The 14,934-nt window shown below is 47.1% G+C and overlaps 1 protein-coding gene across 2 annotated transcripts in view; it reads left to right on the top strand.

The window, feature by feature from the left end:
• Positions 1-14,934, top strand: part of LOC143277690 (fibrocystin-L-like) — a 132,119-nt gene that overhangs the window by 79,762 nt on the left and 37,423 nt on the right. For both annotated transcript variants that reach the window (XM_076582610.1, XM_076582611.1), the window contains 8 exons: positions 592-871; positions 1,381-1,679; positions 3,831-4,111; positions 5,711-5,816; positions 7,371-7,579; positions 9,410-9,623; positions 12,935-13,186; positions 13,839-13,994. In XM_076582610.1, the coding sequence (XP_076438725.1) occupies positions 592-871; positions 1,381-1,679; positions 3,831-4,111; positions 5,711-5,816; positions 7,371-7,579; positions 9,410-9,623; positions 12,935-13,186; positions 13,839-13,994 (1,797 nt within the window). The remainder of the gene's footprint in view (positions 1-591; positions 872-1,380; positions 1,680-3,830; positions 4,112-5,710; positions 5,817-7,370; positions 7,580-9,409; positions 9,624-12,934; positions 13,187-13,838; positions 13,995-14,934) is intronic.

Here is a 14,934-nt window from a genome sequence, read left to right on the forward strand (position 1 = left end):
GGGGGCTTCAGGAGAAGGGTTTAAAAAAAAACCTGAACTGGTATACTGGTAGCAGTGGGCTTTAAGGGAAGGGTTCTAACTCTAATCAAATCTTGAACTGGTGTACTGCAAAGGGCTTTAGGAGAAGGGTTCCAAATTCTGAATCCAAACCCAAACTGGTATTCTGGTAGCTATGGGCTTTAGGAGAAGGGTCCTAACTCTGAATCAAAACCAGAACTGGTATACTGGTAGTCGTGGAATTTAGGAGAAGGGTTCCTAACTCTGATTTCAAATCCGAACTGGTATACTGCTGTGGGCTTTATGGGAATCAAATGCTAAACACACACACACACACACACACACACACACACACACACACACACACACACACACACACACAGAGAGAGAGAGAGAGAGAGAGAGAGAGAGAGAGAGAGAGAGAGAACTAATGATTTTAGTATCCAGCAGCTCAGGACGAAACAAGAGTTCATCAACGTGTTACATATATTAACTATACAGTCAGTTATTACTTCATATGTGCACTTACTTATCTATTTACCTATTCGTTTATTCATTGTTTATTTATTTACTTATCTATTTATTTATCGACAGGTGAATGATGAGATCGTCATCCCCAGCACCTCACACCGTCACAGTCAGATCCAAAACGAGGTCAACGTCATCAGCGCCATCAGTGCTGACGGCCTGACCTTGACCCTGCGTGACCCCCTGACCTACGATCACGTGGTGGTGGAGCACACCTTCCTGGATGGATCCTCGGTGGCTGTGCGGGGTGAGGTGGGACTGCTGACCCACAATGTCAAGGTCATGGGCTCCGTCAACGACGAATGGACAGAGCAGATCGAAGCTTGCCCCGACGGTTTTGACACAGGTAGGATGATGTATAGCAGAGAATGATTGTCAGCATATCTATATAGCTCAGTGTCAGTGGCGGTTTTGACACAGGTGGAGTGTTGTGTAGCAGAGAATGATTGTGGGCATATCTATATAGCTCAGTGTCAGTGGCGGTTTTGACACAGGTGGAGTGTTGTGTAGCAGAGAATGATTGTGGGCATATCTATATAGCTCAGTGTCAGTGGCGGTTTTGACACAGGTGGAGTGTTGAGTGGCAGGGAATGATTATTTATATTGTTCATATTCAGTGACTTATGTGTCTGTTTTTGATGTTGTTTTTGTTGTTGTTTTTGTTTTATTTTTACCTACTCAGTACTATTATGTTATCAAATTTACTGCAGTGCCTTTTTTTTTAATGAACGGGAAGGTTCTAAAAGTGATTGCGCTTTATATGTTTTATGTTACTTTCTTTGAGGCAAAGAATTTTTTTTTCTGTTGAATTTACAGACATTGGATGTGTTTAAAGCCTTTGATTTCTGTCTTCAGGTGAATTCACCACCCAGACCTGTTTCCAAGGTCGGTTTGGCGCGGAGACCGGAAGCGACCAGTTCGGAGCACACATCATTGTGCACGCGCCAGAAAAGGACACCGACGCTGCTGTCCTCCGCCTGAGCTACATAGAAATCAGCCACGCCGGTCAGGCCTTCCGCATGGGCAGGTACCCGGTGCACCTGCACTTGAACGGGGACATGAGTCAGTCCTACGTCCGGGGTCTGGGCATCCACAACTCCTTCAACCGTGCCGTCAACATCCACGGCACACACAACGCTCTGGTGGAGCACGTGGTGAGTGCAGACGTACTTGTAATAACACGTGGTGAGTGCAGACGTTCTTTTAACAACCATGCCGTCAACATCCACAGCACACACAACGCTCTGGTGGAGCACGTGGTGAGTGCAGACGTACTTTTGTCAACAGGTTGTTAGTGCAGACGTTCTGTTTATATCATGTGGTTAGTGCAGACGTCCTTTGAACAACCTTCCTGTCAAAATGTACGGCACACACAACGGTCTGGTGGAGCACACAGTGAGTGCAGACCTACTTTTAAGAACATGTGGTGAGTGCAGACGAATTTTTATCAGCATATGGTGAGTGCAGACATACTTTTAGCAACCGCGCTGTCAACATCCATGGCACACACAACGTTCTGGTGGAGCACGTGGTTATTTCAGACGTACTTTTGACGTAGTGAATGCAGACATACTTTTTAGCAACATGCGGTGAGTGTAGACATACCTATAGAACGCAGACATACTTTTCACAACTTGTGTTGGTTGCAGACACATATATTCAGCAAGACGTGGTGTAAACACATGTACATTTAACAACACATGGTGAGTGTAGAAGTACTAACAACATCCGAGCTGTCACCATCCATGGCACACACACACACACACACACACACACACACACACACACACACACACACACACACACACACACACACACACACACACACACACACACACACACACACACACACAATGCTCTGGTTGTATACGTGGTCAGTACGCACATGATTTCAGCATTCGTTACTTTTTAAACTTGTCATGATAGGAAAAGCACACAGCACACACACACACACACACACACACACACACACACACACACACACACACACACACACACACACACACACACACACACACACACACACTTGTCTATCACATCACAAATTGAGAAAGTTGATGACATGGAAGACCTGACCAAAACGGACCACAAAACATTGAATTTTTTTATTTTTTATTTTTTTTTTTTACATTGAGCCCTTCTATGACAGTGGAAAGTAAACCCCAAAATGTGCCCTGAAAACCAAGAATCGTTTAAAACACAAAAACAACAGAAACAAAACAAAAAAAAACAACAAAAACACAATAACCTTTAGCAGGCTCACGTTTCCATGGCAATGCGAAATACACTTGTTTGTCAATGCACAGAATTTTCATCAACTTGATTTATTGAAGCCATTTTCTTGCTTTCAGTCATGTCTCCACAGGCTGAAAAACGTTTCAGTCACCGATCGCTCTATGGCTTCCTATGAAGACCAAGCCGGCAGAATTTTAAAATTAAACAACAACCTTTGGCAGGCTCACATTTCCATGACCAAATGCACTTGTTTGTCAATGCTAAAAAGTTTCATTCATTCAATTCATTCAAGTCATTTTCATGTCACAATCATGCCTCCACATGCTGAAAAGTTTATCAGTCACTGATCACACTGTGGCGATCAATGAAAACCATGCCCGGCAGACTCTAAAAAAAGAAACAACAACAACAATCTTTAGCATGCTCACATCACCATGATAGTCTCACATTTCCATTAACCCGATTCACTGGAGCTATTTTCTTGCTTTCACAACCATGTCTTTATATGCTGAAGAAAGTTACCAACCACTCTGACGGGCGCAATAGCCGAGTGGTTAAAGCGTTGGACTGTCAATCTGAGGGTCCCGGGTTCGAATCACGGTGACGGCGCCTGGTGGGTAAAGGGTGGAGATTTTTACGATCTCCCAGGTCAACATATGTGCAGACCTGCTAGTGCCTGAACCCCCTTCGTGTGTATATGCAAGCAGAAGATCAAATACGCACGTTAGAGATCCTGTAATCCATGTCAGCGTTCGGTGGGTTATGGAAACAAGAACATACCCAACATGCACACCCCCGAAAATGGAGTATGGCTGCCTACATGGCGGGGTAAAAACGGTCATACACGTAAAAGCCCACTCGTGTGCATACGAGTGAACGTGGGAGTTGCAGCCCACGAACGCAGAAGAAGAAGAAGAAGAAGACCAATCACTCTGTGGTGTTCAAAGGATATTCAAAATTCGAATAACACAGGACATATTCCCAGTCAGGTGATGCTAACAGATGATGAATATATACAAACAAGATTAGGAAAATTTGTGTATGAATGCTGCTGCAATTCTCCATGCCAGGTGATCTACAACATCATGGGAGGAGCGTTCTTCTTGGAGGACGGCATAGAGACCAACAACACCTTCCAGTACAACCTGGGAGTCTTCGTCAGACCCTCCTCCAGCCTGCGTAACGATGACGTCACCCCAGCCACCTTCTGGGTCACCAACCCGGACAACATCATCATCCACAACCACGCGGCCGGCGGCTCCCATTTCGGCTTCTGGTACCGGATGCACGATCACCCCGAGGGGCCCAGTTTTGATGCCAACATCTGTCCGAAACACGTGCCGCTGAATAGGTGAGAGAGAGAGAGAGAGAGAGAGAGAGAGAGAGAGAGAGTGTTTTCACCCAGAGGGGCCCAGTTTTGATGTCAACATCCGTCCCAAAGACGTCCAGCTGAATGGGGGTGGGTGGTGGAGGGGGGTGTTCTTTGTGATGTGTGTGTCGATGTGGGGGTGACGGTGGGGGTGGGTGGTGGAGGGGGGGGTGTTCTTTGTGATGTGTGTGTCGATGTGGGGGTGACGGTGGGTGGTGGTGGGTGGAGGGGGGTGTTCTTTGTGAGGTGTGTGTGTCGATTGTGGGGTGACGGTGGTGGTGGTGGGTGGAGGGGGGTGTTCTTTGTGATGTGTGTGTCGATGTGGGGGTGACGGTGGGTGGTGGTGGGTGGAGGGGGGGTGTTCTTTGTGATGTGTGTGTCGATGTGGGGGTGACGGTGGGGGGGGTGGTGGAGGGGGTGTTCTTTGTGATGTGTGTGTCGATGTGGGGGTGACGGTGGGTGGTGGTGGGTGGAGGGTGTCTTTGTGATGTGTGTGTCGATGTGAGGGTGACGGTGGGGGTGGTGGGTGGAGGAGGGTGTCTTTGTGATGTGTGTGTCAATGTGGGGATGACGGTAGGGGTGTTTTCTGCCTGCCTGTGTCTTTATGTTTCTACTGCTACTTCTTCTGCTTCCTCCTCCTCCTCCTCCTCCTTCTTCTTCTTCTCCTCCACCTCCTCCTCCTTCTTCTCCTCCTCCTCCACCTCCTCCTTCTTCTCCTCCTCCTCCACCACCTCCTACTCCTTCTTCTTCTTCTCCTCCTCCTCCTTCTCCTCCTCCTTCTCCACCTCTTCCCTCCTCCTCCTCCTCTTATTCTCCTTTTCCTCCTCCACCTCCTCCCTCCTTCTCTTCTTCTTATCCTCCTTCACCTCTTCTTCTCCTCCTCCTCCTCCTCCACCTCCCTCTCCTCCTCCACCCTCCTCCTCCTCACCCTCCTCCTTCTTCTCTTTGTCCTACTGTTCGTCCCAGTATCTGTTTCAATGTTTGTCGCAAACAATGGGCTTCAAGACCCGCACTGCGATAGTGGTGGTGATGAAACGACTACAATGATGATGATGATGAAAATGAAGTTGATGTTAGTGTTTACGTTGAAACTGAAGTTGATGACGATGATATAGATGAACGTGATGACGGTGATGACGACAGTAACGATAATAATGGGGACGATGATGGTGGCGGTGGAGATGATGACGCTACTGATGATGATGAAGATGATGGTGGTGAAACTGAAGATGATGATGACAATGATGGTGATTTTGATGACGACGACAACAACGATGACGACGACGACGATGGTGATACTAACAATTTTGATGCCGATGATGGGGATTACAACAACGAGGATTGTGATGATGATGACGACGACGATGACAGTGATGATTATGATGATGATGATGATGATGACGACGATGACGGTGACGATGATGATGCTGCTGCTGATGATGACGATGACGATGATGATGACAACGATGACGGTGATGATGAAGGTGATGATGATGATGATGATGATGATGATGATGATGGTGATGATGATGATGATGGTGATGATGATGATGGTGATGCACGTGCGTCGTTTGTTTTCAGGTTTGAGAACAACACTGCCCACTCCTTTGGCTGGTTTGGGCTGTGGATTTTTGAAGACATGTTCCCTCGTGTGGGAGGTAGCTGTGACCCCAACTCACCCCACAAGGTGAGAGCATCTGTGTCTGTCTGTCTGTCTATCTGTCTAAGTACCTATCTGTCTGTCTGTTCATCTATCTGTCTTTGTTGCTATATGTCTATTTGTTCATATATTTGTCTGCATGTCTCTCTGTCTGTCTGTCTATGTATCTATATATCTGTCAGCCTGTCCATCTATCTATCTGCCTGCCTGCCTTTTGTTTGTGTGCGTACATGTATGTATGTATGTATGTATAGTGATTGCATGCATGTATGTATGTATGCGCGCGCGCGCGGGCATGTGTGTGTGTGTGTGTGTGTGTGTGTGTGTGTGTGTGTGTGTGTGTGTGTGTGTGTACACGCGCAGGCTAGTGTATTTGTGTGTTTTTGTGTATATGCGTGTACGTAAATTTTAGATTCGAAATAAATGATACGCTGTGCTGGCTTTTTGGGGGGATGGGGATGGGGGTGGGGATGACCTTATGTCACACGTTTATCACCATTCAAGCACCAGTTGTCTAGAAACAACAACAACTTGCCATCCCATCTGAGCTGTCTCTATCACCACACACAGGTAGCTGTCATAAAAAAAACCACGTGATTTTATTGTCCAAATCTGTCTAGAAAGCATTGTCGCTCATTATCATGATTATTATTATATTATTATTATTATTTTTTTTTTTTTTACTGAGAGTTAAACCAATGAAAAAACAACATAATCACCTTACCTCAGTAACTGGTCATTTCACTGAGAGCTATACCATCGAATAAAAAAATATAACCACCTGACATCACTAGCTGGAAATTTTACTAAGAGCTATACCAACGAAAAAACAAAAAGAATCACATTGCCTCATCAACTGGTAATTTTACTGAGAGCCATACTAATGAAACAAAACATCACCTGACCTCATTAACTGTTAATTTTATTGAGAGTAATACCGAAGAAAAATAAATATAACCCCTGACATTACTAGGTAATTTTACCGAGAGCAATACCAACGAAAAAAAAAAAAAAAAAAAATCAAAAAAAATCACCTGGTCTCATTAACTGATAATTTCACTGAGAGCTATGCCAACGAATATATTTTTTTTTTTTAAATCACCTGACCTCCACTAACTGATAATTTTACTGAGAGCTATACCAACGAGCAACAACAAAAACAACCCCCAAATCGCCTGTCGTCACTAACTGGTAATTCTACTGAGGAGCTACACCAACAAAAAAAAGATATATCATCTGACCTCCGCTAAAATAAATGGTAATTTTACTGAAGAGCTATACCAACCCAAAAATATCACTTTACCTCCACTAACTGATAAATGTTAACCAACAGCGATACCAACAATGAACAATAATGTTCACCTGCTGTCTGAATTGGTGGTGGTCTTCTGAAAACAAAACAAAACAATAAAAAAAGACCGCCCCCCCTCCCTCCAAACACACACATAACACACACACACACACACACACACACACACACACACACACACACACACACACACACACACACACCACATTATCTTATCGTTTAAAACAGAAGAAATAACAGTCTGTCGTGTCGCTGATCACCCATGACAACAGGTGGCAGTCTTCGAAACGCTGACGGCCTGGAACTGCGAGAAAGGGGCGGAAGCGGTCAACTCTGGAGCACTGCAGTTCAAGGACTTTGTGCTGGTGAACAACGAGAAGGCGGGCTACGAGGGCAAGCTGCTGATGGACGTGCCGCAGTACGATGAGCTCACCGGGCCCATGGTGGACGGCGGCAAGATCGTCGCTCACCTCGGCAACAAGTGAGTGCGGGGCTGGCTGTGGAGGGTGAGGGAGGGGGTGTTGGGGAGGGGGCGGGGGGGGGGGGGTGACGGGCAGGAGCCATGATAGAGGGAGATGTCCTGTGACAAAGAGAGGGGTCCCACTGTAAAAAGAGGTCCTACGGTAAAGAGAGAGGTCCTATGATACTGAGAGAGGTCCCACGATAAAGAGAGATGTCCTGCAATAAAGAGAGATGTCCTGCAATAAAGAGGTCCCACGATAAAGAGAGATGTCCTGCAATAAAGAGAGATGTCCTGCAATAAAGAGGTCATACGATAAAGAGAGAGGTCTCATGATAAAAAGAAGGGTCCCACGATAAAAAGAGGTCCTACAATAAAGAGAGAGGTTCCACGATGAAAAGAGGTCCCACAATAAAGAGAGGGGTCCCACGATAAAGAGAGATCACATGATAAAGAGAGAGGTCCCACGATAAAAAAGAGGTCCCACGATAAAGAGATAGGTTCCACGATAAAAAAAGAGGTCCCACGATAAAGAGATAGGTTCCACGATAAAAAAGAGGTCCCACGATAAAGAGGTCCCACGATAAAGAGAGAGGTTCCACGATAAAGAGAGGTCCCACGATAAAGAGAGGGGTCCCACGATAAAGAGAGAGGTCCCACGATAAAGAGAGGGGTCCCACGATAAAGAGAGAGGTCCCACGATAAGAGAGGGGTCCCACGATAAAGAGAGGGGTCCCACGATAAAGAGAGGGGTCCCACGATAAAGAGAGAGGTCCCACGATAAAAAGAGGTCCTATGATAAAGAGAGAGGTCCCACGATAGAGATGGGGTCCCACGATAAAAAGAGGTCCCACGATAAAGAGAGAGGTCCCACGATAAAAAGAGGTCGCACGATAAAGAGAGGGGTTCCACGATAATGAGAGAGGTCCCACGATAAAGAGAGAGGTCCCACGATAATGAGAGGGGTCCTATGATAATGAGAGGGATCCCACGCTAAAAAGAGGTCCCACGATAATGAGAGAAGTCACACGATAAAGAGAGAGGTCCCACGATAAAAAGAGGTCCTATGATAAAGAGAGAGGTCCCACGATAGAGATGGGGTCCCACGATAAAAAGAGGTCCCACGATAAAGAGAGAGGTCCCACGATAAAAAGAGGTCGCACGATAAAGAGAGGGGTTCCACGATAATGAGAGAGGTCCCACGATAAAGAGAGAGGTCCCACGATAATGAGAGGGGTCCTATGATAATGAGAGGGATCCCACGCTAAAAAGAGGTCCCACGATAATGAGAGAAGTCCCATGATAAAGAGAGAGGTCCCGTCTGACTGTCGACTGTTACAGACTAGGGTGGCGCTCACAATGACAAAAAGTATTCATGGAGACGGAAAAAGAAGGATCGAGTGGTCGATTTGTTCAAAGGCTGCCGACAAGTCGAGCAGATGTAGAAGTGAGCTTTTCTCCCCGAGTCGGACTCTGACAGCAAAGGATTTAGAATCTTGAGGCAATGTGGTTTCAGGTGCTATGGTCAGCACCACAGGTGTGCTGCAAAAGGTGGAAGAGATTGCTGAAGTAACAGCGGTTATTAGCTGCATCAGGACGGCGTTTTCTTGTCGTCATCACCTTTTTTTAAGGATGCCGCCCCCCCACCCCCACCCCCCCGAGCCCCCTCCCCCGCCCCACCCCCCAAAAAAGAAGAGAAAAATACACACACACAAAAAAAACATGATGAATAATTATTCACATTGACATGGATAGTAAACCAAAAACCACTTTACGTAATTCATACAATGTTTCAGTACAATATTCTTCACTGCATCGTTCTGATTTGAACTTTTCTTTATGTCTCAACAGACTGGACCAAGAGGGAAACTACGAATGCACCAAAGCAGGAGTCGTACTTCCTTACCAGAATGGTCTCATAGTGCGCAATGTGCAGTTCTACAACTTCGATCGCGCCGGATGTTCTTCTTTTGAGTTCACACGTATATCGGGCACGTGCGGCGTGTACTGCGGAGCTTTCTCCTACGTCACCAAGGGACTGCAGTATGAAAACACCATCAACAAGGTAAGGGTTGTCACAAACGATCAGATCTATTGCAAAACAACAAAATGATCTGATAAAGTGAGACCCTTTCGGATCTAGCAATATCCAAACAAACGTTACTGACTGACTTTATTATTTGCGCATGCTCTAGACGCTAAGCATACTGGGATTGTTACAATGCATTATGGGGCTTATCTTTACTTTCATGACTTGTGTCTAATGTGGTACTTTGTGTCAATGTTTAAAATAATGTGTGTACAACTATCTCGTAGTCTGAGGCCCAGTCTGGAAAGACAGTCTGTCCCCTCTGTGGCCTGCAGGTGCCCTTTGGGTGGATGAGTGTTTAGTGTGCCGCCTCCTGCCAGTGGTAAAGATATTGTTATGTGCAACAATCCAGCAGTCTGGAGGGACAGGCTGACCCCTCTGTGGCCTGCAGGTGCCCTTTGGGTGGATGAGTGTTTAGTGTGCCGCCTCCTGCCAGTGGTAAAGATATTGTTATGTGCAACAATCCAGCAGTCTGGAGGGACAGGCTGACCCCTCTGTGGCCTGCAGGTGCCCTTTGGGTGGATGAGTGTTTAGTGTGCCGCCTCCTGCCAGTGGTAAAGATATTGTTATGTGCAACAATCCAGCAGTCTGCAGGGACAGGCTGACCCCTCTGTGGCCTGCAGGTGCCCTTTGGGTGGATGAGTGTTTAGTGTGCCGCCTCCTGCCAGTGGTAAAGATATTGTTATGTGCAACAATCCAGCAGTCTGGAGGGACAGGCTGGCCCCTCCGTGGCCTGCAGGTGCCCTTTGGGTGGATGAGTGTTTAGTGTGCCGCCTCCTGCCAGTGGTAAAGATATTGTTATGTGCAACAATCCAGCAGTCTGGAGGGACAGGCTGACCCCTCTGTGGCCTGCAGGTGCCCTTTGGGTGGATGAGTGTTTAGTGTGCCGCCTCCTGCCAGTGGTAAAGATATTGTTATGTGCAACAATCCAGCAGTCTGCAGGGACAGGCTGACCCCTGTGTCAGGCACTCTGTGGCCTGCACGTGCACTTTGAGTGGATAAGAGTTTAACGTGGTACCTTCTGCTAATGTTTAAGATATTGTGTGTACAACAATGCCACAGTCTGATGCCCAGTCTGAAGGGACAAGTTGTCCCCGTGTCTAGCTCTGTGTGGCCTACAGGTGCCCTTTGAGTGGATGAGCGTTTAACGTGGTACCTTCTGCCAATGATTAAGATATTGGTGTATGATAGTCGTGTCTGACTATGACCGTTAGAACAGCAGAGGGGGTGGGGGTGGGGGGGGTGGGGGGTACCTGCTGTCCCGACTGTCTGGACTGGAATTTGATCATAGCGGAGAGTGTCTTGCCCAAGTTACATCCCCACTGTCTCGGCCAATAGGGTTTTAGGACAGTAGGCGTTGGGACGGTTCCCAAAGGCTGTCTTGCCCAAGTTACATCCCCACTGTCTCGGCCAATAGGGTTTTAGGACAGTAGGCGTTGGGATGGTTTCCAAAGGCTGTCTTGCCCAAGTTACATCCCCACTCTCTCGGCCAATAGTGTTTTAGGGCTGTTGGCGTTGGGATGGTTCCCAAAGGCTGTCTTGCCCAAGTTACATCCCCACTGTCTCGGCCAATAGGGTTTTAGGACAGTAGGCGTTGGGATGGTTCCCAAAGGCTGTCTTGCCCAAGTTACATCCCCACTCTCTCGGCCAATAGGGTTTTAGGACAGTAGGCGTTGGGATGGTTCCCAAAGGCTGTCTTGCCCAAGTTACATCCCCACTCTCTCGGCCAATAGGGTTTTAGGACAGTAGGCGTTGGGATGGTTCCCAAAGGCTGTCTTGCCCAAGTTACATCCCCACTGTCTCGGCCATTAGGGTTTTAGGACAGTAGGCGTTGGGATGGTTCCCAAAGGCTGTCTTGCCCAAGTTACATCCCCACTCTCTCGGCCAATAGGGTTTTAGGACAGTAGGCGTTGGGATGGTTCCCAAAGGCTGTCTTGCCCAAGTTACATCCCCACTGTCTCGGCCAACAGGGTTTTAGGACAGTAGGCGTTGGGATGGTTCCCAAAGGCTGTCTTGCCCAAGTTACATCCCCACTCTCTCGGCCAATAGGGTTTTAGGACAGTAGGCGTTGGGATGGTTCCCAAAGGCTGTCTTGCCCAAGTTACATCCCCACTGTCTCGGCCAATAGGGTTTTAGGACAGTAGGCGCTGGGACGGTTCCCAAAGGCTGTCTTGCCCAAGTTACATCCCCACTCTCTCGGCCAATAGTGTTTTAGGGCTGTTGGCGTTGGAATGGTTCCCAAAGGCTGTCTTGCCCAAGTTACATCCCCACTCTCTCGGCCAATAGGGTTTTAGGACAGTAGGCGTTGGGATGGTTCCCAAAGGCTGTCTTGCCCAAGTTACATCCCCACTCTCTCTGCCAATAGGGTTTTAGGGCTGTAGGCGTTGGGATGGTTCCCAAAGGCTGTCTTGCCCAAGGTACATCCCCACTCTCTCGGCCAATAGGGTTTTAGGGCTGTAGGCGTTGGGATGGTTCCCAAAGGCTGTCTTGCCCAAGTTACATCCCCACTCTCTCGGCCAATAGGGTTTTAGGGCTGTAGGCGTTGGGATGGTTCCCAAAGGCTGTCTTGCCCAAGTTACATCCCCACTCTCTCGGCCAATAGGGTTTTAGGACAGTAGGCGTTGGGATGGTTCCCAAAGGCTGTCTTGCCCAAGTTACATCCCCACTCTCTCGGCCAATAGGGTTTTAGGACAGTAGGCGTTGGGATGGTTCCCAAAGGCTGTCTTGCCCAAGTTACATCCCCACTCTCTCGGCCAATAGGGTTTTAGGACAGTAGGCGTTGGGATGGTTCCCAAAGGCTGTCTTGCCCAAGTTACATCCCCACTCTCTCGGCCAATAGAGATTTAGGACAGTAGGCGTTGGGACGGTTCCCAAAGGCCAGCTAGCCCCACGACTGCAGCACTGAGAGAGAGACAGTGCATCCTTACTTCCCAGTCATAGTCCTTCACAAAAGACTGAGCCGTAAATGACTTCCCAATGCAACGGAGAAACCATCAGAGAGTTGTTGGCCCAGCTGTAAACCTACGTCAATCTGTGAAATAATAGAATAGATACTGTGTGTACAACAATGCCGTTGTCTGATGCCCAGTCTGGAAGCCAGGCTGACCTCTACGTCTGGCACTATATGGCCTACAGGCGCTCTTTGAGATGATGTGTGTTTGATGCGATACATTCTGCCAATGTTTAAGATATTGTTATGCTCAACAATCCTGCAGTCTGATGCCCAGTCTTGAAGAGAGCCAGACTGAACTCTCTAATGTCTGGCACACACTGTGTGTGACGTGCAGGTGCACTTTGAGTGGGAGTCTGAAGGCGTCATCATTGACGAGGACGGCACGCTGACGGGAGGGGCGGGGCAGAAGGTGATCCCCACCACCCCCACCCTGCCCCCCTCCAAGTGCACGGCCAACGTGGCGGAGATGTCGGTGTCCGGAGTGCCGGGCAGTGTGTGTGACAGCTCCGTCAAGTTCCACCGCTTCTCCTTCAACAACATCCTGCCATCCTCGCTGCAGTTCAAGAACGTGCTCTTTAAGAACCAGGTAGAGAGAGAGAGAGAGAGAGAGAGAGAGAGAGAGAGAGAGAGAGAGAGAGAGAGAGAGAGTGTGTGTGTGTGTTTGTGCCTTGGGTGGGTGTGTTTCTTGATGTGTGTGTGTGTGTGTGTGTGTGTGTGTGTGTGTGTGTGTGTGTGTGTGTGTGTGTGCGCGTTTCTGTGTTTTTGTATTTGTGCGTGCATGTGATTGTTTTTTGTTCGTTTGTATGTGTGGGGGTGGGGGTTTCTGTGTGTCGTTTTTGTGTGTGTGTCGGTGTGTTTCTGTGTTTGTGTATTTGTGCGTGCATGAGTGTGTGTGTGTGTGTGTGTGTGTGTGTGTGTGTGTGTGTGTGTGTGTGTGTGTGTGTGTGTGTGTGTGTGTGAATTTTAACGTTGGAAAGAAAAAAGAACATAAGCAAAATGGTTGGAAAAGTTGACAGCAAACAACTACTATAACTATAAAACAACTACTATACCTAGTATGACAAATGTCCTATTGGACTGCGCATCAAACCTTATGCAAGTAACAGATAACATCTTGAAATTGACAGACTTGATGTTCCCATGAAAAAGATCGTAATGTGTGTGTGTGTGTGTGTGTGTGTGTGTGTGTGTGTGTGTGTGTGTGTGTGTGTGTGTGTGTGTGTGTGTGTGTGTTCTAGTACGGCACCTCCAGCTCCCCATTCACCGACAAACGTATATCCCACCCGGATGGCTGGGCCTTCGACCTCGTGGACGGAGAGTGTTACGAAATGGAGTTCGAGAATGCAGGTCACATTGGCAACATCAGCTACAATGGAGTTTACTACCAGTTTGATGTAAGAACCTGTGGTTCATTATTCTGCTTTGTTCGTGTGGTTTATTTTGTTTGGTTTCTTCTTCTTCTTCTTCTTCTTCTTCTTCTTCTTCTTCTTCTTCTTCTTCTTCTTCTTCTTCTTCTTCTTCTTCTTCTTCTTCTTCTTCGTCGTCGTCGTCGTCGTCGTCGTCTTCGTCTTCTTCTTCTTCTTCTTCGTTCGTGGGCTGCAACTCCCACGTTCACTCTCATGTAGACGAGTGGGCTTTACGTGTATGAGAGTTTGTTTCTGTTGAAATTGGTTGCTGAGGATTGTTAGTCAGCTCGGTGGTTTACTGAGTTCAGTTGCTTGGCTTTGCAAGGTGGTCTGTGAAACAAGCAGTGCAAGAATGAATATGAAAGGAAGTGTGTGATGTTGCAGAGTGGTTGTGTCTGCCTTGACCTTGACCCGTATACTTTGTGAAATATTTTACTGTAATCTCTTTGACGAGCTTATTAGATTATCATTGAATGATTGATTGATTGAATTTTTTTTCTTTCTCAAGGCATAACTAAGCGCGTTGGATTATGCTGCTGGTCAGGCATCTGCTTGGCAGATGTGGTGTAGCGTATATGGATTTGTCCGAACTCAGTGACCCATCCTTGAGCTACTGATACTGATTCATTTTAGTGTTGTTTTCTTCTTCTTTTTTTTTTTTGTTGTTGTTGTTGGTCTTTTGCTGACATGTGTGTTAGCATACAAGGTGAGTCTTTGTGATTCTTTAAGGCATGAAGTTTATTTCATGTGGCGCCTAGGGGCAGTGGAACATTATACATGCACATCCTTTACACATACCATATAGATAACAAGAGTGATGACAAAAAAATCAACAAACACAGAACGCCCACACGATCTAACAAGCAAACGTACATTAGCAATACATTTTTCATGTCTAGAAGCATACATGTATCTTGTGCACGTAACT

This window comes from Babylonia areolata, chromosome 34 (genome assembly GCF_041734735.1).
Source record: "Babylonia areolata isolate BAREFJ2019XMU chromosome 34, ASM4173473v1, whole genome shotgun sequence".
NCBI classification, from domain to species: domain Eukaryota; kingdom Metazoa; phylum Mollusca; class Gastropoda; order Neogastropoda; family Buccinidae; genus Babylonia; species Babylonia areolata.